Raw genomic sequence first — 26,052 nt, 5'->3', positions numbered from 1 at the left:
ATGCCATTGAGAAACAAATATGCTTATAACAGAGAACTTTTGTGAATTTCACCCAAATCTAGAATAACCCCAAAGAGGCTGAAAGTGAAATTAGGTAGTTTAATTAGCTAAAAAAAACACAATGGGAACACAAATTAATAAAAATGTAAAAAAGGTAAAGAAATCCCACCTGGCAATTTAGACTTTGACTACATGTGATTCTAATCACTATCTTCCAATTGCCCACGTCAATCCACCCTAGCAATTCCCACCTTAATTTTGTTTTTGAGTTATGGGCAGATGTTATAAGATTATTATTATTTTTTTTACAATAACTGAATTACTTCATGCCAAATTTAAATACTACTCCGTGGCCAAATTTGTAGTTACATTCCTCTCTAACCTCATGTGTGGTCGTGTTAAACATAATGTTTCTCTTTTTGTTGGTTTCCTCCAAAGTAAAAAGGCTATTATGGTAGGACTTCTGCAATTCAAATCTGCCTTGTTTTCTTCAGGAAGTGTCTGATTAAGTTGCTTGTTGCTGTGCAAATATAGGCACCCTGTGGGAGATGGGTCTAACTGTAGCACGCAATAGGTTCAAGTAGGCACAGCTCCATCCAAAACACGGTAAAGTAATGGATGGCGTTTAATTAAAAACTTGCCAAACTACAGTTTCAGCAAGTATGGCACGGTGTTGTTATTCCGTTTCTCTTAGGTATCCGATTTACAGGTTATTCTGTTTTCGTACCGGTGTAACTACTACAATGAAATCATACGCTGTACAATTCAGAGAATGGCACTGCCAACCTAAACAAACACCACCGGTGCTTAAATCCAACCTATCCCTTTAACGCTCAACCCTGGCATAATGTGAACTTCATCTCTTTCAAGTTTGAAAGCACCAGCCAATCAGCTCCGAATGACGTCACTTCCTGTAGCCTGTCCAATGGTTGCTTGCGTTCCTGTCTTCGGTGCGCATTTTGAATTTGTTGTGACTGAGAGAGCGATATTTGTTGTAAAAGACTTTGGGATTTTCTTTTGAAATGTAAAATTATTAGATATATTTTTCTAAGGAGAAAACACTTATTTGAGCTCATCATTCCTGTGTATAGCTGTTTGTTTTGTACCAGCGTTGTTGTCTTCTTGTTCTTTTCTGGAGGATCCCGGCCTGTGACCTGCTCATTGTGTTCTATTACGTGGAGATAGGTGAGTGAGTGTGTGAGAAAACATATCTCAGCAGCTTTAATTTGTCTGCATAACGGAAGAGAGCCCATTAATACGCGTTAATTTATTATATTATTTTTGTTCTTTAGCTTCTTTTCAATTCGTGTGTTCAGTCGAGTCAAAAAAGCATTTCCCATATTTTCCGTCATAATGCTGGAGTTAAAAAGCTTGCACAGTTTCCTGAATGGAGACGTCTTATGTTGTCTGTTTCGCGAACTTTGAAAGTAAGATACATTTTTTGCCTTTTCCAAGAGATGACTGTTTGATACTTCAGGACATTTTATTTTATGTGCTGTCTTAGTTAAAATCAGTTTTTCAGTCGCTCCTGTCAATTGACAGCACCTTACCTAACGCCGATTCTACTCTAGTCTGTTCTTTTTGTTTTTGCGAATTTCTATAAAACGCTGCTCGTTTTATTCTGCCTATAATTGAGATGGCCCAATGCACGTTCTTTGGCTGAACATTTTTAATAAACACTGCAGATCTCCCAGTATTAATAATGTCTTGACATAACAAGCTCGATTCTCCTTTAAATCACGTTTTAAAACCAAGGTTTTTTTTTTAAATAGTAGCCTCCAGTAGTGACTTTTGACTCCAGAATATCTTTATATATGATGTCAACAGCAGCTGCACACGACTTTTTTCCCCAACTACTGTGATTTTTTTAAAATTAAAAGCTTTTGAAATATTTTCCATGTACGTTATATATTAAATATGTATTGTGTACGTATGAAATACTAAAATCAGAGGAAAAAGTATAGTGCACCGGTTAGATTTTCTGTTTTTTTCCATTAGCAAGTAACTAAAATTCATCATACACTACTGCTTTCAAATTAAATAAAAAACTGAGATTTCAACGTGTTGGTGCAGTAAATTAAAAGTTGTACCCTAAGGTTGCAAAATGGTCACATAGAACGTAAAATGAGGAATATATCGTTATTTTTCCATTTACCTTTCAAGAATATATTTGAATATTTAAACTGTTTTAATGGAGTGTGGGTGCGATGTTCATTGGTTATTAATAATACTTGGCTGTTGCCTTAATCCATGGTATTTTACAAATCTGAGATACATATAGTTATTTCTTTTGGATCTTCAGATATGGAGTACAGGCAGATGCAGTGACTTGCTCATGGTCTCACAGTGTCACTAGCAGTATTTAATCCCACATTCTTAGAGTTTGAGGTCCAAAGTCGTAACCATTGTGCCACACTGCCTAAAGGGTAAAAATAATGCATTTTGGTTAGCCGTGCTGTTCTGTAGGAGTGTATCCCAATCCTGACCAGGTCGCTGCCTTTGTGCAATGTGTAAATTCTCCCTTTGTATATCCTACTTTTTATGGAGCTTAAATTGGACCAAGCAGAATATATGAGCTATCTAATAAAATTCCAATTGCTTTTACACTGCAGTGTCTTTTTTGGCATGCCGTGTAATTCAACAAGTCTGTTTTTATTCAGAAATATCACCAATGGGGTTTGCAAATACAGATTTAGAATCATATTTAGGATTAACTAACACAATGTATTCAAGGTTTGAAATGCATGGACTGATCTAGCATGTTTATGGTTTTCAGTTCAATGCCTTAGTCCCTCAGCCACTCTTATTACACTTGTTTAATTTAGTTTGCATTTCAAACCAAACACACATTTTGCATATAATTAAGATATTTTGTGATATTTAATGAGGCTGTCATCTTTACTGTTGTGTGTTATCTAAATCTATTGTACTGTATATAGGGGGGCTAATTATTTGTATTTCTGTTAATTTATACAATTTTTGAAGGAATGAGGTAAACATTAAGTACTTTATAAACATTCAGATAGTTTATTGTATTTTGCCAGAGATAAGCAAAGAAAAATTACTCTCTACACGTTAATTTGAAAATATATATTGTAAAGCTGTTGGTCTGTTTATACTGTGTTTATTAGATGTTATATTGAGTGGTTTGAACTTATTTAATGAAACTAAAATCCACTTTTTACTGCATTTAAATCCATAATGTTTTTAGTTTATGCGGGATATACATGGGCAATTTAATGTCTTAATTTTTTGTCTTTTACTAGGCAGGAAAAAGGCTGTTGAAAATGGCAAACATTAGCACTGTAACAGTATCAAATGCTCAGAGTCTTCTTGTTGACTCCTCTATCATGGATTCAAGACTTGCAGAGACCTCTAAGGAACATTTATTTCTTGGGTCAGCTGAAGACATTGAAGGTAACCAAAAAAGTTTTATTATGTTGGCTCTACGATTAATTGTATATTAATTGCAATTGCATCGATAAACTATGGAAATTAAAGATTACTGCATTCTGTTTAGCACTGTCATGGACCGAGCTTTCCCAGTTATGAGCTACTCTAAACAACAAATAAGTGTTGTAATCATGAAGACACACATTCACTTGTGCACTGGTAGATCCATATGCAGTTACTTTATAGGACTAGAAACATGCTGAATGCATGTTTAGGAGTCTGATCCCAAACAATACATTTTAAAAAGTATGGATATATTTCTTTTTGAAGCTGCTTCCAAAAAGTTGAAAAGTATAAGTAGTGTTGAACCTAGATCATCTGGGGCCTCATGTATAAATGTTGCGTATGCCCATTTCCACACTCACTTCGAGATGTGTATACTAACTAAAATTGGCATAAAGCCAGGCACATTCACATGACAGCCTTACCCGGTGCATACTCAAGTTTCTGCTCGGTTTTGCAAACTGGCAGCACCCAATGTCAAAGCAGTGCTATTGTTCCTGTGTGGTTTCCCTTTCTTTTTTAGATTCACATCCCTGACGTGGATTTGTCAAATACACTGAAGTTAACAGCATATTGTTTATTAGTTTAAGGCATTTGATTGTAATTAACCTATAACAATATAATGGTCCACAGAATGGTCAAACTATTCCAAATACCATAGCTGCTTTATCATTGTTACTCTCAGTGCACCACTCAGAGTATTTTAACCCATTGCACATTCCATTGACTGGGTGTGGAATCACAGTTCTACAGCTGTTGATCGGAAAGCTCAACAGTGGGCTGTGTCAAGAGTGCAGATGATTATCAGGATTCAGCATCTACCCTGGAGAACATTTATAGCACACGATGCCTCAGCCATGAGCTCAGTCTATTGGGAGAAGTTCAATTCGGCAAACACTTCTGAGCCTTTCCTGTACAAACCTCGAGGTTCAGAAACAGTTTCTTCCTAAGAGCTATAAATGCACTTTATCAGTCCATCAAGTGCTCCCGGTACAACTGTTTGTACTTAGAATTACAGTTACCTTACTGTAAACTTGATATACAGTTGCAATATTGCACAACCTGAGTTACTTTATGAACCATTTGCACGATTTGTACTTTATGTACATGTGTATTGTACTTATGCTTTCATATTGTATATTTTTCATTGTTTTTTTATCGTATTATTATTGTTATTATTTTATAGGAAAATAAATTTACAGAGGATTTGCATATTGAATCTGATTGTACCATACAATAACAATAAAGGAATTCAATAGAAGAGAGTGTGTATTTACACATGATGATGACTGGCTTCTATGTTGATTTAGTTTTCCAAAAGTTATCTTCTTGGAGCTCTTGATATCGTTTTTAAAGTGAAATGCATTAAAATGTGTATGTTACATTATAAATATACATTTTTAACTTAATTTAAATTATGTGTATTGTTAATAATTAAAAGTGGAGGCATTGTGGCGCAGTGGTAACAGTGAGCTGGCACCCTGTCCAGGGTTGGTCCTGCCTCACACTGTGCGCTTGCTGGGACTGGATGGATAGGTAGATGGATGGATGGAGCAATTAACACTAGAATGCCTGAAGCCTACGAAAAAAGTCATAATCCTGAGCCTCCTTAAATTCGTTCGCACCTCCTCATCAGTGTCTTTGTCTTGCAAATGTGTCGATTGGCACTGGCAGCAGGCAGCCTGCTCAGTCATCCTCCTACCGACACAGCTCAAGTCAACTCAGATGCTGAAGGTTTTCTGGCTGTGAGGTGTTCGAAATTGTATAGGCTGAATAATATATTGTTATTTGTAATACATACAGTCCATGTGTGTTCCATGTCTACAATGATCTGGGTAAATGTAGGATGGCAAGAAATGTTGAACACATAACTAAAACAATTTTTCATCTTACTATAGTAATGAGAAAATGCCGAAGTGAATTGTATAATGTTTGAAGATGGATATCCAAATACCAAATAAAAACTTTCTCAAAAGGTATAACAAAACAAGTGTGCTTTTATTCAAGAATATAATTGAAGAAAAATAAATCATTCAATTTGTATGGTGCTGTCAATGAGCCCAAGCTCAAACATCAATATACACCAAATTAACATGTCTGCTCAGCTGGTGGAAAGGTAAGAACTGCGCCTTCTAATCAAAAGGTTGCGGGTTCAAGCCTGGATTCTCCCAATTTTGAGTAGTGAGCTGCTGTTATTATTATATAGTAAAACATATATTTGATTTCAGTATGTAACAGTATGTAAATGTTTACTACTTGTAAAAGTTACCATTTTTTTTCCAGTTATATTCTCTCGGTCACATTCACGTACAACCACAAAATCTGGCACTGTTAGTTTTCAAATAAAGACATTGTACAATGAACTTGCTTGTCCCTCTCAGTTGATGGCATTTTTCTCCAATATTTTCATAAGAGCAGTGATGACCATAGTTAGTGCTATGGTTGATGCCTGTTCAAAACTATTTGTTACACTGGCAATCAAAGATACGATCCCCCATGACCGCTATCAGACCATCACAAGGACATCCATGCAGAACGTTTAAAAAATGACAGATTTGCTGTGATCTCTGACATCTGGCAACGTTGAGAACTGTGTTTTGAGTTACAATCCAGGGGCAACATATTAACTACTGTTGATGAGCAATTGTTTGTTTTCAAACAAGGTCCATTGTCCTTTCTTGAAATACATTTTAGCCAAGCCTGACACATTTTGCATAAATTTTTGGATTGCGGCAGATTTGGAGACAAAGTGCAAGTGCAATGCCACTCCTTATTTAGGACAAGATCCCAGTCGTCCCACGGGAGATAGACTTTCTGAGACTGTGGTAATAAAGCTTATGGAGCCGTTTCTGTAACAACAGACAACTTCACATCGTTTTAGCTGTTTAATAGACTGCTGCAGTGCAACACAATTCAGCTTGGCACCATCAATAAAGTGTGACTTCCAGCGTTTTCAAATAATGACATTTTCATGCATGAATGTGAGTGTGCATGTGCGAGAGAAGCCGAGACAGTTGATGTCAGTCAACAACAACAACAACATTTATTTATATAGCGCATTTTCATACAAATAATGTAGCTCATAGTGGTTACTGGAATATAAAATAAACACTTTCGTAAAGGTATAACAAGACGTGTGCTTTTATTCAAGAGCAAAACTGAATAAAAAAAAAAAAATTTAAGTGACAACAAGATACCAAGAAGAAATAATTCATCAGTGTTTGTGTGTCTGGTTATATTCCTTCAGCAATATCTTTTACATGTAGCAAAAATTTATACCGTGTGTTATAGACTGAAATAAAATGTATGTGTTTATTATATAACAGCAGCTCACTACAGAAAACTGGAATAACCTGAACTCAAACTCGCAACCTCTTGATTGCAAGACAGCAGTTCTTACCTGTGTAACAGCCAAATAGATACATCAGCTGATATTTGGGCTTGGTTTTTTACTCATTGTCAGCAACGTGTAAATTGAATGATTTTAATTTTTCTCTGGGTATATATTCCTGAATAAAAGCGCACTTGTTATACCTTTTGTTGGGGTGTTTATTTGATATTTGGACTTCAGTCTTCACACATTATACACTTCACGTCAGCATTTTGTCATTATTACAGTAAGATGAAACATTTTCTGTTTTAGTTATGTGTTCAACATTTCTTGCCTTGTATTTCATGACATCCTACATTTACCCAGATTGTTATAGACACAGAACACTCATGAAATGTATGTATCCCAAATAACAAGATATTATATACCCTATACAATTCCAAACACATCACTGCCAGAAAACCTTCAACATCTGATTTGACTTGAGCAGCGTTAGTGGGGATGACGGGGTAGCAGGCTGCCTGTGCCAATCGACACATTTACAAGACAAAGACGCTGATGAGGAGGTGCGAAGGAATTTAAGGTGGCCCAGGATTATCACTTTCTTCGTAGGCTTCAGGAATTCTAGTGTTAAACGTACTATAAACATATTTCAATGTTCCTTAAAAGCTATGAAGAATTGGCGTTCTAAGCTTACAAATGGTATGACATTTATTAAAAAGCTTATTGTGTGGCGTTTGGTTACATGGAGAAAGAAAAGGAAGGACAGTAATTGAGGGTTGATACTTTTGAAAGATGTTTTATTAGTCAGACCCATAGTTTCAACTGTTTTTTTACAATCTGTTAAACCAGAATATCTGTTTGCAAAATTCTGGAAGGAGTCAGGGTGAAGCAGCAGGCACATGCGTTACTTTTCACGCTGACCTGACTGCTGTGCAATTGGGTGGGTGAAATTCAACGCAAAGATTATCTAAATGCGGAAGCATGTTGTGGACAGGACAGTTATCAATCAGAAGCCGAATCATCCTTTTCTTCTTCATATTGTGATGAACTGTTTTGGGATCCCTACACCCAACGGGAATGTCACGCTGAAGTGTGTCCCAAAGTGCGATTGCTGCGTCTGTGTGAGATAGTTTGTCTGTTGCCGGAGCAGGGAAACAGCAGGCTCATGTCGTGTTGTCCTGTTGACGGAGGTCCCAAGAGAGTTCAAAAACCTCACGTTTTCTTGAATGAGTGCTACATTAATAGGAATGTTTCTTGAACTAGCGTCACTGAACCACATAAAACCGTTTTTTTTGGTGTCTTCAAATGCAGCAGTTCGCATACGTTTGCAACCCGAGATTTTTCTTCTTTTTTGGTATATAACAAAGACATATGCATTGCATTTGTCATTCAAACAAATTGCACATCACATTAACACTGTTATCGTTTTTTCGTGTTTGCCGTTTCCATAGGAGGGTGACATTGAGTTAAATTCCAATGGATGTTTTTCAAATGTTGACGAGCAATAAGCAAAAGGTATCACTAAAAACCACAGAAAACAAAAAAGAGGAAAGTTCGAAGAAAGAAAATATTTTTACAATGTTTCTGTTTGGGGATCATTGTGCAAATGTGCACAACTGAGGTGCGACCACAAAACTAACTGCTCTTTGGATGATTAATTCAAGCATTTCAAGGTCACTTCATTGTAATGAAAGTATCTGCTGAATGTACTTCGTAGTAATGAGATTTCTATAGACTCGTGTCATATGGGGAAACTGTCAGAAACATAAAAATACTTTGTTGTAATACTCTCTCACCTCGGTCTCTCTCCTCTCTCTGCGCCGCTGCGAAGCCCCCTGGCCGCCTAGCATTCTGAAAAGTGTCCTTCGTGAAGGGTGTAGCCTTTTTGCTGTAGCCCTACACTGAGTGAGTCTCCGTTGTCAGCAGTTCTCTTGCGGCTCGGCTGTCAGATGGCGGGTTGGGGACCCCTGCTATAGGGAAAGAGTTGCACTGCTAGCGTGGGTGTTTGGTCCAAAAAGGAGTTTGATTGCACTCTGTGTGTGTGTGATGATAAAGCAGAAAAGCTCTTACATTTTTATCAGAGCAAAGTCTTTGATTTTTTTCTGGAAAAAATGTGTCCATCACAGTGCCAATACCAAAATTAACAATAACAATTAATACTTGACATTGTACAGTTTCTATAGAGTTTCCTATGCACGCATGTTAAAAAAAAAAATTATGTGATAAAGCTAAGCCCTGATGAAACAAAATGAAGAAGCACAAATCAATTAACAATGTATTTTTATAGCATACTGTAGCAAGCTACTGCTGTTGAGGATGTGGTAGAAAGATAATGGCTGAGATTGTGTTTTTAGGTCAGCCTTGAGTGATTATTAATAATCTTCAAACAAATAACATTACCAAAATTCCACTAATAGTGCTGTGTTTTATAAGTCGTCTAGCAATCTCTGCTATAGCACTCTGTAATTGCCTTTCTGCAGATGCTTTTCACATTTCATGCTTCTGCAGATTATTTCTTTTAGGCAAGTGTTAAGTTTTGCAGTGCTGTAGCATCACTTCTGTTGAATTAACATATGTAATGTCCCTGACTGTTGGCATTTATTCCCAATTAATTATGTGCCTTTCTGGTCACCATGCTGCATGAAAGACATAGCAGCACTTGAAATTCTGCAAAGGAGAGCAGAATTACAGGACATGTCCTACTCCAACAGACTCAGAAAATTAAACCTGTTTAGTCTTGAGGAGAGGACACTGCATGGGGACCCAATTCAGGCCTTCAAAATTCTCAAAGGCATTAAGAAAGAAGGTCCAGCTGAATTCTTTAATATTAAAGCTGAATTATGAAAATTAGAATAGGAAGTGCAGTCGGAACAGAAACATTGAACACTTAGCTATTAGCTAAACAAATAAACAAACTTGATGGACTGAATGGTCTTGTCTGTCGAATTTCTTGTGTATTTATTTCACTTGTAGTCAAACATGAAAGTGGTACCAACTTTTACTCAAGATTTCCTATACTGTTTAAAAAAAAAATACATCTTCTGATTTTTTTTTTTTTATAATAAGGTTTTGGTTTATGCAACATCACTAATAACAAGTAATATAGAGTAAAACATATCATAAGCTGATAACTAAATAGAACAAAGCATGAAAATTATTTTATCTCAGGTATAAATCTTAGTATTCTAAATGTTGAGTACTGTTGTGAAGTGAATTTAATGCCCTGTTTTTGGTGGCCACTGTCTGTTTATGCGGGTCAATAAAGTTTACAAAGAATTCAGTGTGTTAATTTAGTTAAGTTTCTGGAAACCCTTTTAAATTAACAGTTGGTCTTAAGATATTTGCAACATTCTTAGCATTGTGGTGCTTTTATAAAAATCACGTCAAATATGCTAACTGTGAATCTAAAATTTAAAATGGTTAGAACTCACAGCTGATTGATTACACTCACAGAACATGCATAAAACATGGTTTATTAATAAACTTAATGCAGATTATCTCCCAACAGTAGTGTAATGGTAGTGGTTTTTTTTTGTGTGTTTTAAGAGCAGTGGTATTTTTCCTTAAGTTAAGCTATATGAGATATGTAAATAAAATATGCAATTTGTCCAGTTACATATGGATGTAGTGCGTCATTTTTGTATTTTATTCAAATATGTTTTAATATACTATATATTGAATACTCTGAAAGTTTGATTTATAAAGATAAACTAAATGGAATTTCCATCCTTACAGGGTCAATTTGTATTATTTACATGATAAAATATAAATGAAGCAAGTCCTGAAATCAGATTTAGACCAGCTAATGTACCATTACATTTATTGGCAACTGAATTCTGCCATAAAAACCACTATTGATGCACTTATTTGAATGTCAGCTAGGGTTTCCAGTAGGGCTGCAACGATTAGTCAAGGTAATCGACGACGTCAACTACAAAAAATCGTTGACGCGTCATAAACAGAACCTTCAATAGAGGCTCCAGTCACAAAGAACCACATTCGTTTTTGTAACTGCAATGCACTACATGAACGTCTGGGGGCAGTATCGTTTGTTATTGTTTGTCAAGACTGCACACAGTCCTACCAACGAAGAAGAACGTCTGAGGAGAAGAAGAATGTAGAGGAAAATAAATGTAGTTGCAATAGTGAGTCGGATAGAGTAGGGAGAAGGAGATGGAAAAAAATTGAGAAAAAAACTTTCCAAAGTGTGGGAGCACTTCACCGAAAAAGAAAAAAAAGTTGAATGCAGATTATGGAAAGCAGATGTTTCTTTTCTGTGTATATCAAGGTTTCGACAATGACAGTTAACCCTTAAACCGACACATACTTGGGGGTTAAAGCACCCCTGGACGCCAAATACTTTTTAGCTGCGTTTTTTAAGTAAACCGACTGTAGCCGGTTGTGGCGGTTTAAGGGTTAAGTGCACATAACTTCAGTTATGTTTGCTAACGTGTTTGAAGCTGTAGTTAAAGAGTGAATAGGTGTAGCTGAGCCGTCCTAGTTTTTTTTTCTTCTTTTTTCATATAATATTTGAGTTCATATGAATAGTAAACCATCTCTGACTAACGTTAGGTAACTTGTGTTTTGGAGTATATCAGTAATTAGCTTGTTACATGTTTTAGTCCGTAATTTTTTATTTTGGCATATTATAGTACATGATGTGATAAACTACATCACTTTTCCTTCTGAGTGTGATGATTAAAACATCTTTCTCTGTCTGCAAACTCATTCTTGTGTATTCCTGCTACCTCTACTCCGTCTGAGTGTCTCTTCTCAGCAGCTGGGAACATTGTCTCAAAGAAGAAAGCCAGTCTCACACCAGAGCATGTTGAAATGCTCACGTCCCTGCACTGCAATCAGGAATATATGAACTGAATCTTTTTTAAACTGTACATTATTGATTTATTTTATTTGTATTGAAGCTTTATTTAAACTTTTGGACTTTAAGACACACAAGCTGCCATTTTTGGTTAAATGCACTTTTTTTGTTTAAAGACTGTTTTTATTGTGACGGTCACACTAATATAAAACATTGATTATTTTTAAATTCATGTTTCACTGGTTGTTATTTTAATTTGATTACCTTTTATTTTTAATCGTGTTAATGCCGAGATATCAGGGTGACATTTACAGGTGGACATACGTGATCAGATGAGGTAAGACATGCACTGGAGCCCAGAACAGGATGTGTAGCCACAGTTCACAGGCATCAAAATAGTCAGGCATGAAATAATTGTGACTAATCGGGCAAAAAAAATTGAATGATTAGTCGACTACCAAAATAATCATTAGTTGCAGCCGTAGTATCCAGGTTTCTTATGTGGCTATTTGTCTACAATGGCAAAATGCTTTTTATAATGCAAAAAAAGACAAGGTTGGCTGAAGATATTTTTGTGAATGTTGATGCATTTGATTTTTCTTAACCTAATTATAGATGGGGTACCACAAATTGAAACAAGGGTTCTTCTGGTTGGAAATGCAGGGAATAATGAGGATCTTCTCAAAGCGCTGCAGGTAAGATGCGTCGTAATTTGCTTACTATTCTAACCTTCCTTTGGAGTTATTCTTAATAAATTTTTCTCCTTTTAATTTATCAATGCTAAGGTTATCAAGGATTTCTCTCTCTCTTTTTTTTTTTTTTTTTCTTTTCCCTTTCTCCGCTGGTACATTAAAGCATTGAACATTATGACTTACAGACTTGATATTTCTGAACTTTATGTCCATATACTGTATATGTGATAACTTTCAAGAATCTGCACAACAACCTGTATCCTGTTGAAGTACTTAGAAATGCAGAATGTATACCGAATGTACCTCAATATTTTTTGCAAGATTTGGGCTCTGTGTCAGGGTCGTCTTAATGCATGGGCATGATTGGCAGTTGCCCTTGGGCCCCATGCTAATCTATGTACAGTATGTTGCGACTTGCTGAGTGGTTGTGTAGGTAGGGGCCCATAATGCTGTTAAGGCAGCCCTGTACAGTGTGCTTGTATTTATTGTATTGTTCTAACATTTAACCTCAGCATTACCAAAATATATAAACTCTAAGAATAAAAAAGTATAGAAGTAAAAAGCAAAAAAAGAAGGAAGAATAGTATTCATCCCATTTTCAAAGCCTGCTTAATTCTGAGCAGGGTTGTGGTGCACTGTAGCCTATCCCAAGCAAACATAGGGCTATCGCAGTGTGAATACACACACTAGAACCAATTCAGCATTGGTAATCCACCTAACCTGCATGTCTTTGGACTGTGTGAGGAAACTGGAGCAGGCAGGAGGAGAACATGCAAACTCCTCACAGGACGGACCCAGGATTTGATCTCTGGTCTCCTTACTTTTTATCAGTTTCTTAAATTTTTCTTTCTCTAAGGTATAGACAGGTACTTTACATGGCTGATGCCAAGGAATAATTTGTAAGGGTTCACGTGAAGTTCTCAGGAGGGCTGTGATATTTTGGTAGATGTAGAGCCATTTCAACTACTCGAAACTTTACTTTCAATCCCAAGGGCCAGATAAGTATTAACTTGCTATCCCTGTTACAACACAGCATTATAAAGTTAATTTTTATTTTCTTAATTGATATTGTAATACCCCTTCCCAGGCAATGAGGAATGAAGCTATGCAGAGATTAAGAAGGTTTATTTCTATCAATGAAACACTCGGATAACAATAACACCACCAGTAACTATTTACAACCCTCCCATTGTTAATGACCTTAAGGGGCTCCTTCACTTTAGTCCTTTATCTTGTTCGAAGCAACTTGTACGTCCTGTCTGCTGCTTCTAGGTCACTGTAGTCTGTGGAAACGTCATGTGTCACAATCTTACAGCCTTTGTTCAGTTAACCTCTTTTCACAAAGTAAATATGTTGTGTATTTTCCTCTAATAAATGTAACAGATTAGTAAAGAATGAATATGCTGCTTTGAATATCTTTTTTTGTAATTAGGAAGCTCAGTTAACCTTCTTCAGAAAAATTAAAAGTGTCTGATAAAACACTTGATTCCATACTTGAACAATGAATAATTCTTACATATGAAACATCTTAATGGAACTTTGTTTACTGTAAATGTAAAAGAACGAGAATAATAAATGTTTAAGGAAAAAGATGACTGAAACAGGACTTCAGAAGGACACATTAGTTTGAGTGTTCTGGTGAACCAGTTTGAAGACAGATTTGAGATTTGGCATTGTTATGAGCTATTAGTATTCTTGACAAAGATGTAGTATTTGGTATGCACTTATAGAAAAAAAAAGGAAGAGTCCTTAAACAGGTTCATGTCTGGGTACTGGGCTTTGTGGAATTTAAAGCACTGCAAGGAAAAGTGCATCTGTATTTGCTTGATCTACTTATAGCAATAAAGCTAAAGAATTACATTTTTTTGTTATTTCATCTGAGTTGCAACATGCGCCAAGGATATGTAGCTACCAAAGACTTCAAAGACTATAGTCACTTTATTATTATATAATACTAGCTATGTAAGCCTGCTGCAAAAAGCCTGGGTTCCTAGTAACTATTAAAATCGTCAGAAAAGAAAATGAAATGTAGAGATGTCAGGTAATTGAAGGGAACTACTCTGGGCATCTCTCTTCTAGGAGGATTCGTTTTGCATTGGGAGGAAAAGTAAAAGGGATACTTTTTTGCCGATGTTAAGCAACTTTGTCTTCTGAGGTTTTGTTTTGCTGACGTGCTGGACCCACTTGTGTTATTAACAGCTAAGCGACTTTTCTGTTTCCTCGGAGGTGGAGCCCTTACCCCGACTACACCTCTCACTTCTGGACCAGGCAGACACACATCTACACGTTAATATATAAGATGGTGAATGTATTTCTACAGTCTTATTTAATTTATGTGTTCTGAATTAAGGGGTTATGGTAAAGTTCAGTACATTGCAGTTTGTGTTTAGACATAAGAATGGAATGCCTAATTAATGACAAGTCTATATTTTGTTTGACTTATTGATAAAGTTATATTTTATGTGAGAAGGATGAATGAAGTTGCGCTACATTTCTTTCATTTATAAATGTTTTTTTGGGGGGGAGGGATTTTTTGCAGTCCAGGGTGCATTTTTTAGCAGAAGCCAGTATTTAGGTAATTTTTTGCTAAAATCTCACTGTCATACTTCCTGTGCTGTAAGAGCAGAATTCCTAAGTTGCATTGGGGCAATGATGAGAGGGCTTCTCATCAATGGAAGTTATATATAAGAGAAAAAAAAATCTCATGTTCCTCGTGTCATATTATCCACATGTACTGTTTGTGAGCCAATTTTATGCTCACAATGAGCATAATGCAAATTGACAGGACTCTTGACCAACAAATAAGGGGGAAAGGCAGATCTTTAATTCAAAAAGTCTTTCCCATGAGGCTTTAGCTTTTCTGTTTTATTTGCTCTGATAATTCTGGAAGTAACTATTTAACAATATTTTGGCAGAAATGTGTGTATTTTGCACATATAGAGCATATGACAGAGTAACTGACATGAATTGTGCCGCACATGTAATGTGAGATTATTTATTTTTTACTTTCTTCTATGGAGGGATGGTGTATTCTTTTAAGTAAGCATGGTGGAACTTCATTAACCTTTTAGATACTTTGGTACCTTACAGTATCAGGATTTTAGAATTTTTGCATTTTTAGTTATAAAGGACTTTGAACTGCATGTTTTGTTTGAAAATGTGCAATGACAGTTATTTATGGTTTACGGATTATGTTGAAACTGAAACTCATCTGGACTATGGTATTGACTTTTTCAACCTCAGTTCTTGTTCATAACTTATTACATTATTTAATGTAATCTTATGAAACTAATAAAAGGAAAAGGGCAGTATTTTATGCCCCTTATAGCTTCTGTCTTAAATCCCTGTCTATATAGAAGTCACAGATTAAAGCTTGACAAAAATATAACATTTTTTTCATTTGACTTTTTACTTATATGAAACCTCAGTAGCCTAAAAGAGTTTATCAGGTAATCACTTGAGTAATAAAGAGTTATAATTGAGTGATGTACACAAGGCAGATAAAATCAAAATGATGGTTTACTCAAATGCTTTGTAATCTTTTTGTTTTTTGATATTAGCAATGATTAGATGGAAATATTTAATAGTATGAAGTTTCCACGCACAATCTCGCAAAGCAGATGTATGCATACTGTATTTGGTTATCTGAGGGATAGGTGAAATTATATCAGACTTGGAAGACTTTATTTTTGTGTTTTATCATATTGATCCGTACTTTACTGTAAAAAAAAAAAAACAACTATTTTAGAAGCATACAATTGTGTGTTTGTGTATGTACGAGATGTGTATATATATATATATATATATATATATATATATATATATATATGTGTGTGTGTGTGTGTCTATATCTCTTATATACTGTTATATATAAAAAGCTGCTTGCTATTGTTTACATTGAGCTTTGATGTACATTGATGCTTACTTCTGCAGGGAATTAAAATAATGGAAGTTCCAGTTGTAAGGATTAAAGGTGCTGAACCTGGCAGCAAGTCGGGTGAAAAGTTAATAAAAACTATAATAAATATGGTATGTTAAGTAACTTAGATTGTGCATGCTTATTTGTACCTTGGCACCGATTCTGCATGATTTATATGGTTTGATTTTGTTACACTTTTTGTATGTTAACTAATGGGCTGTCAATTTTCACTAATGGAGTTTTATGTTAGGTTATCACTTGGGTACTAATTTTAATATTTTGCTTTTGTTACAGAATATTGCACATTTAAATTTGTTTAAAATATTAATTAATATTGTCTATTGTCAAATGTTATTGTAGTTGTCTGGTATTTTACAGCAACTAACACTGCAAGCCAAAGAATGATTTGAATTAATTTATACTACTTGTATTCAGTTTTCTCTAAAATGATGTTAAGTCTAGTAACTCAACTGAATAAAACAACAGTTTTCAGCTCTTTTAGCCTATAAAGTCAGTTGTAACCTGGTTATTTAAAATCTTTTGGGCTTTTAATTTGCTATATTCTGAGAACTGACATTCATGGCCAAGATATTTTTTATTTTGTATGCATCTTATGGTGACATAATTGAAATTTCAATTCACCCATTTGTTCTTAATATTAATATTGGAAGTAGATTTTGAAATAAACTGTATTAAGGTAGCATATTTTTATATTAGTGTGCTAATAATTAATTTTTTTTATTTTTGTTTAGGATATCAAAGTTCCATTTAGGAAAGTTGATAATGTACAAGATTTTGCAGATGGAGAAAGCACAGAGTTTGAAACGGTTTTTGTGATGGAAGATTTTCATTGTCCAGAATTTACTTGTTTATATAAAAATGATAACAGAATTATTGGACCACCAATTGTTCTGCAGTGTGCAATGAGAGAAGAGGTATGTTTAATTATTGTATGTATACTGGTACTTTATCACATATTAATTAACATATTAATTAAACATTTTTTTTCTTTTTCAGCCTCTTCCTTTTTCTTCACGTCCACTATATTGTACAAATATGCTCAACCTGGTGCTGTGTTTCACGGGATTTAGAAAGAAAGATGAAGTGGTGTGTATATTTTTGGACATTACTTTGAACTGTGAACATTTTAATAGCCCATACTTGATAATTAATTGCATATACAACCTTAACTGAAATCATCATATCTTATCATGCCACTGCCATATCCAGGTCAGAGTGGCATCATTAGCATCCTTAAGATCTTTATCGGTGCATGTAGGGCCTCGGGAACATTCATGGAGAATGTGATCCAGTGTTTGGGTGGGCTCACCACAGGGACATTCATTAACTGAAATGAAACTGTTCAAACAGATTGCCACTTGTTTTAAATTGCCTTTTCTGTAATTCTACTCTCATTTTGGATTCAGATACCCATCTCAGTTGGCATCTGCTTGAAGCTTGCATATTCATGTTATCTTCTCATTATTTTTCCCCAGTATCAAAGATGTGCATATTAGATTAACTGACAACTCAAAACTAGATCCCTTGAGTAATTGCAAGGATTTCCACCTATGCATCAATTACTTTCCAACTAGCCCTGGTTCCTGTCTTGTGCTTGATGGTTGATAATTGTAGGGTCTACTTCCTTTAAACTCTACAATGGAAGATAATACTCAATAACTTTGGAGATTTTGTGTTTGTAACTGTGTGTGTGCTTTTGTTTTCTTTAAAATTACATTATAGGTAAAACTTGTTAATTTGGTTCACCATATGGGAGGCACTATTCGTAGAGATTTCAGTTCCAAAGTGACTCATCTTATATCTTATTCAACCCATGGAGAGAAGTTTAGGGTGAGTGTAAACCTGTACTGTCCTGTCCCCAGCCTTATTCTGTACTATTCGTTTCCAAGTAACTGCTTTTAAATTTCTGGAATTTCATAAGGGCATGTTGATCAAGTTCTTTAATTACTTTAGGTAGTTTTAAACTGTACTGGTACAATCATGTTTTCTTCTAAAGGGGAAGTAAAAGGAATTAATTTCAAATATATTATGTAAGATTTGTTCATTTTCTCCTATAACAGCATACTTGAAATATTTAAAGGCACAGTATAGATTATAATTTTGAGTGAACATCTGAATGATAGATACTTTTTTAAACCCAAGGGGAAATTCACAAAATCCAGCAGCAGTATACTGATACAAAAAACAATGTTAAATTATAGAGTAATAAACGTGCATGTAAAAACAGACAATAACTTTGAATAATGTTATAGTTTTCATATTTCACAGAAGTATTATGAAAGGCAATTATGTAATACCAAAGTCTGGATTGTAATTTTAAGATTGCTGGTTTGAAAAGCTGTTCAGCTTGCTAGAAGCTCAATTGTCATCATAAAACTATTTAAGTGAAATAAACTGCTCAAAAAAATTAAAGGAACACTTTGAAAACCCATCAGATCTCAATGAGAAAAAATCATGCTGGATATCTATACTGGTATGGACTGGGTAATATGTTAGGAACGAAAGGATGCTGCATCATTTGATGGAAATAAAAATTATCAACCTACAGAGGGCTGAAATCAAAGACACCCTGAAAATCAAAGTGAAAAAATGATGTGGCAGGCTAGTCCTTTTTGCCGAAATTTCATTGCAGCAACCCAAAATTGTACTCGGTATTTTTTATGGCCCCACATGCTTATATGCATGCCTGACAATGTCAGAGCATTCTCCTAATGAGACGACGGATAGTGTCCTGGGGGGGATCTTCTCCCAGATCTGGACCAGGGCAGCACTGAGCTCCTGGACAGTCTTTGATACAACCTGGTGGCGTCGGATGGACCAAAACATAATGTCCCAGAGGTGTTCTATTAGATTTAGGTCAAGCGAGTGTGGGGGCCAGTCAATGGTATCAATTCCTTCATCCTCCAGGAACTGCCTACATACTCTTGCCACATGAGGCATTGTCGTGCACCAGGAAGAACCCAGGAGCCACTGCACCAGCATAGGGTCTGACAATGGGACCAAGGATTTCATCCCAGTACCTAATGGCAGTCAAGGTGCTGTGGTCTAGCCTGTAGAGGTCTGTGTGCCCCTCCATGGTTATGCCTCCCCAGACCATCACTGACCCACCACAGGCAGCATAACGTTCTCCATGGCTTCTCCAGACCCTTTCATGTATGTCACATGTGCTCAGGGTGAGCCTGCTATCCTCTGTGAAAAGCACAGGATATCAATGGTGGACCTTCCAATTCTGGTATTCTATGGCAAATGCCAATCATGCCCTCAGGACACCCTCATGAAGTCTGTTTCTGATTGTTTGGTCGGTGACGTTCACACCAGTGGCCTGCTGGAGGTCATTTTGTAGAGCTCTAGCAGTGCTAATCCTGATCCTCCTTGCCCAAAGGAGCATATACCGGTCCTGCTGATGGGCCACGGACCTTCTACGGCCCTGTCCAGCTCTCCTAGACTAACTGCCTCTCTCCTGGAATCTACTCCATGCCTTTTGAGACTGTGCTGGTAGACACAGCAAACCTGGTTGGACTACCTGTGCAACCTCTGTAGGTATCGTCTCATGCTACCAGTATTGACACTGACCATAGCCAAATGCAAAACTAGTGAAAAAACAGTCAGAAAGGACGAGGAGGGAAAAATGTAAGTGGGCCCCACATGTTAAACCATTCCTGTTTTGGGGGTCATCTCATTGTTGCCCCTCTAGTGCACCTGTTGTTAATTTCATTAACACCAAAGCAGCTGAAACTGATTAACAACCCCCTGTGCTACTTAACTGACCGAATCAATATCCCAGAAGTTTCATTGACTTGATGCTATACTCTGATTAAAAAGTGTTCCTTTAATATTTTTGAGCAGTATACATTTTCAGGAAAGGGGTTTGGTTTCTTGAGTTTCACAATTGAAACACTGCTTTTTCTATATCTCTTTTGTTTGTTGACATTTACAGTGGAACCTCGGTTCACAACCATAATTCGTTCCAAAACTCTGGCTGTAAACCGATTTGGTCGTGAACCAAAGCAATTTCCCCCATAGGATTATATGTAAATGCAATTAATCCGTTCCAGACCGTACAAACTGTATGTAAATATATATTTTTAGTTTTTAAGCACAACTATAGTTAATTATACCATAGAATACACAGCGTACTAGTAAATTAAATGTAAAAACATTGAATAACACTGAGAAAACCTTGAACAACAGAGAAAACTAACACTGGAATAGTTTGCGCTATTGTGCTAGGAACCACTAGCTAAAAACTTTTTTTTTAATGAGTCTTAAGTCAAGGGAAAAAAATTAACATTTGAAAAATCTGTAATTTAATAAACCACCAAAAAAAGTAACATTGCCACAATGCATGCTATGGACCGATCACTGTAAACAGAACTGAAAACAAAAACAAGCCTTTTCTACCTTGTGTCCAGCCCTCCCTCTCTTGCTGGCTCTCTTTCTTTTTCGTGTGTGTGTGTGTCTATTTCGCGACTGTGTGTGTGCCTCGGTCTCGTGCGCCTGTGTGTGTGCCCCTCTGTCTCGCAAATCTGTGTGTGTGTGCCTCTGTCTCGCGTGCCTGTGTGTGCCTCTGTCTCGCGTGCCTTTGTGTGCCTCTGTCTCGCGTGCCTGTGTGTGTGTGTGTGTGTGTGTGTCTCGCTGCGTGCCTGTGTGTGTGTCTCGTCTCGCGTGCCTGTGTGTGTGTGTGTGTGTCGCCCTCTCTCTCTCTCGTTTTGATTGGCTTATAATGGAGAAATGGTGTTTTAAGTGTCCTTGAGCGCTAGGGAAACATTTGCACTGTTGGACTGAATGTTGTGGCCAAAAATGTGATCTGAGCTGTGAGGCAACCGAGCTAACCACTGCATCACTGTGCTTCAAACAACAATTGGAAAGATAACCACAAACAAAATATAAGAAATATGTACAAACTAGCTTTTTTTTCCTGACCTCTGTGTAGATGCTTTGCAATGCTTTTTATACCATGCAGAGGATATAAACACCTTGTAAGCAGTAATAAATCTTTTGTCATTGTTATTATTTCACATGGTCACGTGTGTTTTCTCACAAAGCATTATGGGGCACTGGGGGGAAAAATGTTCACCTAAGCTGACTGCAGGGCAACTTTTTAGGGAAAAGATTCAGCAAATAAGTTTACCAGTGAATACATCATATTTGCTTATAAATGATTTGTAGTATTTTGCCAATCAACACTAATCAGCACATTTGTCAGTTGTATCTTCTAAATCCATACATTACATTGAGTTTTTTTTTCCCCATTAGTTGTTTTTTCTGCCAAAATACTATTCCAACTCATATTCAGTTATATCACTTATACATTTCCTGTGGAGCTTTCCTTGAATCAACATTAATACAAACCTATGATATATGCTTTTGAAACTGTTCGCTGTAATGCTATAATCCGTTTTTCAGTTGTGAAGTACAAAAAAGTTCTTGTCTAAATAATCGGCAAATTATTTTTTTTTTTACTTTTATTAAAGCGTAACATTCCATACAATCAAGTCAAACCTAACAAAACTAAATTCAATTAATATCTAATTGTGACACACATCCTGTGTTTTGTCATTTTCTGTAAGGTTTCCAAATGATTACATTACAATTTAATGAGTTATATAAGTAGCCTTTTACAGATATATGCCTTAAAGAGATACTTTCATTGAAACGTTATAGTAAATATTTTGGGATTCTTTTTTATAATTAAAATAGTCAAATATTTTAGTCTTTTGTAAATATTTACTTTTACAAATAAACCTGAAAATGGTCACCTAATATTAAAAATTGCTTCCCGTAATTTGTTTTCATTAAAATATTTATAGCTTGCTGTGTGCATGGGAATTCCCATTCTGAAAGCAGACTGGATATACAAGGCATGGGAGAAGAGAAATGAAGTGTAAGTATCTGCAGTAAGAAAAAGAAAAAGCGTACTGGTTAAAAGTTATGCTAAAATAAGTAAGCTGTAGAATCTGCTTGTTTAATCTGTTGAACAGATATTTACTACTGTACTTTGTATATTCATTATTACTTTATTAATTCGATAGTAAAATTATTTTAAAAATTCCAAAATTTGCTAATTTCTTTCATTTCTGTCAAAATGGCAGAAGATTAATACAGTAATCCTGAAACCTAATAAGATGTTAATACACCTAGCATTTCAAATTAGTGATGCTGTAATTTGGTTTGCTTTTATTCTGCAGAAATTTTTGTGCTGCTGATGAACGCTTTCGGACAGATTTTAAAGTGCCTCCTTTCCAAGACACTATACTAAGCTTTCTTGGGTTTTCTGAAGAAGATAAAAAAAACATGGAGGAAATGACAGAAATGCAGGGTATATGTGACTCTTTTTTGTTCTGCTTAAATTTTAAATTCTTCATAAATTTTCAACTGTGAATGAAGTTATAAAGCAATTGGTTTTTCTGGCAAATGTTGCATTTTAATTGAGCTTTATTTCATCCTACTAGTTTACATAATATTTTACCTTCAGTTATTTATGATCTGCAGTGTTTCTGCTCTGATTATAATATTCCTGAGCGGAAGCTGACTCAAGACGCTGAATAACTGATACTGATTTTTGTTTTCTGATATTTTTAAAGGTGGGAAATATTTGGAAGTAGGAGATGAAAGATGCACTCACTTAGTTGTTGAAGAAAATAACATAAAGGAGTTACCGTTTCAAGTACCCAAAAAGTTATATGTTGTTAAACAAGAGGTACAGTATATGATTTTTTTAAAACATTCCCATAATAAGTTTATAATTTTTTTTTAGAATTTTATTGTATTGTAAATACTAAGGAAAATATTAGTACTATTGAATTATCTTAGTGTTTTTGTTCATACATTTTTCATTAAGACATTGCAGTTTGTTTTATTTTAAGAAAAATATCTAATCAATATATGTTTATTTTATAGTGGTTCTGGGGTAGCATACAGATGGATGCTAGAGCAGGAGAATCAATGTACTTCTATGAAAAGGTATGTGACTTTTTAAGACCATTTACAGTTTTTGTGTTCTCGTACTGCTGAATTTTGATGTTTTTAATACAGTGAAAAACCATTAAAAAATCCATAAATGATCAAGTTTTATGTAACTGAGCCCTCTGCATTTTTGATGATGTAATTTTGACACTTTTTTCGTTTCTCATAGTCCCTTTTTTCTCTCCCACCTGGTTTTTCTTGTATACTGTTTTCATTACACAAGTTGCTACCCTACACTGCCTTTGGCCCTACTCATTACGTCTCGAAGTATTCCTATAATGTTCCGCCAGATTTCAGAAATATTGTCTAGAGTAAGGATGTCCCAAGAATAGATATTCTGGTACTAATTTGGTATCAAAGTTCCAAAAACATAATAGTACCAGCTTTTTTACAGTATTAGTAGTATTGGTAAAGTCAGTACTGCACTCATGCGTGACAACTGGTAGACCAGTTACTTTGGAAAACACAAAAATACATGATAAAAAAATTTCATAGTTGTGATGCCAAAACACCGTATACAAATTTGCTGAAAGATAATGGCAGAAGTCATGTCTGAAAAATGCATTTGTGTTTGTGCAGGAGAATTTCGGCATGTGAGTGCAGGAATCATACTTGTTTAAATAGAAAACAAACGCACAGACTCCCCTGAATGCCAATTTATCCCATTATAGAATTAGTTTTTGTAACAGATTTGCACACTTTTTAGAGTGAATTAACATAACTGATCAAATAAGATGTAATTCTTTAACTTGTATTATTATGCATTATTAAGAAAACTCGAACATACAAGATTAATCACTTTAAATAGTGTCTTATACAGCCCAGATCTGTGAACAGAGCTTTGCATTCATTTTCTGATTATGATAAGCACTTCTACAGATGTTCACGTGTAATTGCTGAAGCATGCAGTTAGCAGGACAAGCAAAAGCGAGTATACTTATAGTATGAATCTGCAAGCACTGAACTTGTCATTCATTTGGTTTTTGAAGGCACAAACCAATGCTCATTAGTATGACTCCTAAGTAAAATCATACATGTCATATTTGAATGGTTTATTCAATAATGTAATGCTGTATACAGTAAGTAACGGCCTAAGTAAATGTCAAACTCTGAATTTGTACACAAGTGTTACCAATTACAAATGTGATTACTCGCATAAAAAAACCTTAATGTTGAAATTAAGTCTGTTTAACAGGAGTTCTCAAAGTTTAATTTCACACAGGAAGCTTCAAAGTTCGGACAAATGTGAAAAATGGAGGAAACAAGAAGGGAAAATTAAAGCACCATGAGTTTCTGACATTGGAAATTTAAATTGATTTGACTCCTCCATTACATATTAATCTTGGGTAACACTTTTCTGGATTTGTTTGTCAGACGTGCTAAGTTAAAAATTATACTTTCCCTAGATGTGAAGAATCGTGTTCACTTTCTGAAAATTCTCAACTCTGCATTATAAACTTAAAATTTATTTGACAACTGAATAAAGAGATGGGAAATCGATGATGAACTAATCTTTTCCTTTTATTACATGCTTTCTAAAAATGATTACTTTTTTTTACTTATGTAGCAAGAAAGTCCAACTTTGAAGAAATCGGTTTCTCTGTTATCATTGAACACACCTAATAGCAATCGTAAGAAGCGACGCCTACGGGACACTCTTGCCCAGTTGACGAAGGAAACTGAAATTTCTCCCTTTCCTCCACGGAAAAGGCCATCTGCTGAACACTCTTTGTCAATGGGATCTCTTTTGGATATTTCAAATACACCAGAGTCTGCAAAAGCAGGTGGAGGTACTACTGTTTAGTAATATTACAGACTGAATCCTCTAATCTTTGTCAATACTTAATCACTAATTAAGGAATTTATCATATGATAATCTTGTCTGGTTTCATGTAACATGTATTATCAGAATGGGAAGGTTAGATATAATATTCCAGGAGTTTTTGCATGATAGTGCCACAACCAGTACACTTTTTTTAATTTGCTAAGCAAATGAAATTTTACGGATTATTGACAGACCAATTTTTAAATTGATAAAGCAAATACAGGTTGAGCATCCCTAATCCCAATTGCTCCGAAACTGAAACTGCTGTTTTTCACATACTATGACGGGTGTAGGAGTTTATAGAAGGTAGAATGAATCAGTAGGTTATGTTTATGAAAGTATGAATTATAAAATATGCTTTTCAAGTAAACAGTGTTGCACACCTCGTTTTCATAAGATGAACAGGATGTCTGTTAAAAGGGTTTATAGCAAAATGCCACAGGAGGTGCAGATTTCAGTATTAAAAAAAACCCAATTCAGTAAATGTGCCTAACAGCAGCAGCAGAACCATGAACGAGGCCACACAGCTTGCACCTTCTGACTGTACTTCTCAACAAATAACTAAATGAAGTTAACATTAATGTCTAATTGGAAAGACAAACATGCTGTGCCAGAATATAGTTGCCATGCTTTAATATGCAGTATACACATAGACTACAATGTTTATCTAAACTGTGTTTGCTGTTGTAATTCCATATAGTGATGCAGTAGTTAAAATGACAGAAAGAGTTCATAGCAGAGAGAAGCACTTTTGAAATGTGTGAAGCCAATAGCTGTATTTTATGTGTCTGCCGTTCTGTCCCTTCTGTGTTTTTTTTTTTTTGCGTTCATTAGAATGTACAAATTAATCATTAAGTTTTAGTTCCCTTCTGCTCAGGGGTTTAAAGTCCACAGACTGTAGAAATTTGTACGGGTGTTTTAGAAAGGTGACAATTTTCCAAAATTGAAAATATATCCAAATTTTTCTGGTCCCAGGCATTTCAAATTAACGATGATCAGAAAGCAATGAGATGAGAAACG

At 35.5% G+C, this 26,052-nt stretch overlaps 1 protein-coding gene across 7 annotated transcripts in view; it reads left to right on the top strand.

Moving 5' to 3' along the window:
• Positions 1-922: 922 nt before the first annotated feature.
• Positions 923-26,052, top strand: part of ect2 (epithelial cell transforming 2) — an 86,325-nt gene continuing 61,195 nt past the window's right edge. For 2 of the 7 annotated variants that reach the window (XM_039759013.1, XM_039758990.1), the window contains exons 1-12: positions 923-1,185; positions 3,267-3,417; positions 12,225-12,304; positions 16,235-16,330; positions 16,973-17,155; positions 17,238-17,327; positions 17,964-18,071; positions 22,052-22,125; positions 22,430-22,560; positions 22,826-22,941; positions 23,142-23,204; positions 24,775-24,991. In XM_039759013.1, coding sequence (XP_039614947.1) covers positions 3,288-3,417; positions 12,225-12,304; positions 16,235-16,330; positions 16,973-17,155; positions 17,238-17,327; positions 17,964-18,071; positions 22,052-22,125; positions 22,430-22,560; positions 22,826-22,941; positions 23,142-23,204; positions 24,775-24,991 — 1,288 coding nt within the window. In that variant the 5' untranslated portion in view covers positions 923-1,185; positions 3,267-3,287. Of the gene's footprint in view, positions 1,186-3,266; positions 3,418-12,224; positions 12,305-16,234; positions 16,331-16,972; positions 17,156-17,237; positions 17,328-17,963; positions 18,072-22,051; positions 22,126-22,429; positions 22,561-22,825; positions 22,942-23,141; positions 23,205-24,774; positions 24,998-26,052 lie in introns of all 7 variants that reach the window. The other 5 variants (XM_039759006.1, XM_039758982.1, XM_039759023.1 and 2 more) reach the window with 3 other exon arrangements.

The sequence above is a fragment of the Polypterus senegalus genome, chromosome 1 (genome assembly GCF_016835505.1).
Source record: "Polypterus senegalus isolate Bchr_013 chromosome 1, ASM1683550v1, whole genome shotgun sequence".
Taxonomy (NCBI): Eukaryota; Metazoa; Chordata; class Cladistia; order Polypteriformes; family Polypteridae; genus Polypterus; species Polypterus senegalus.
Note: the sequence above shows the minus strand (reverse complement) of the source record. Positions and strands in the feature narration are given on the sequence as shown.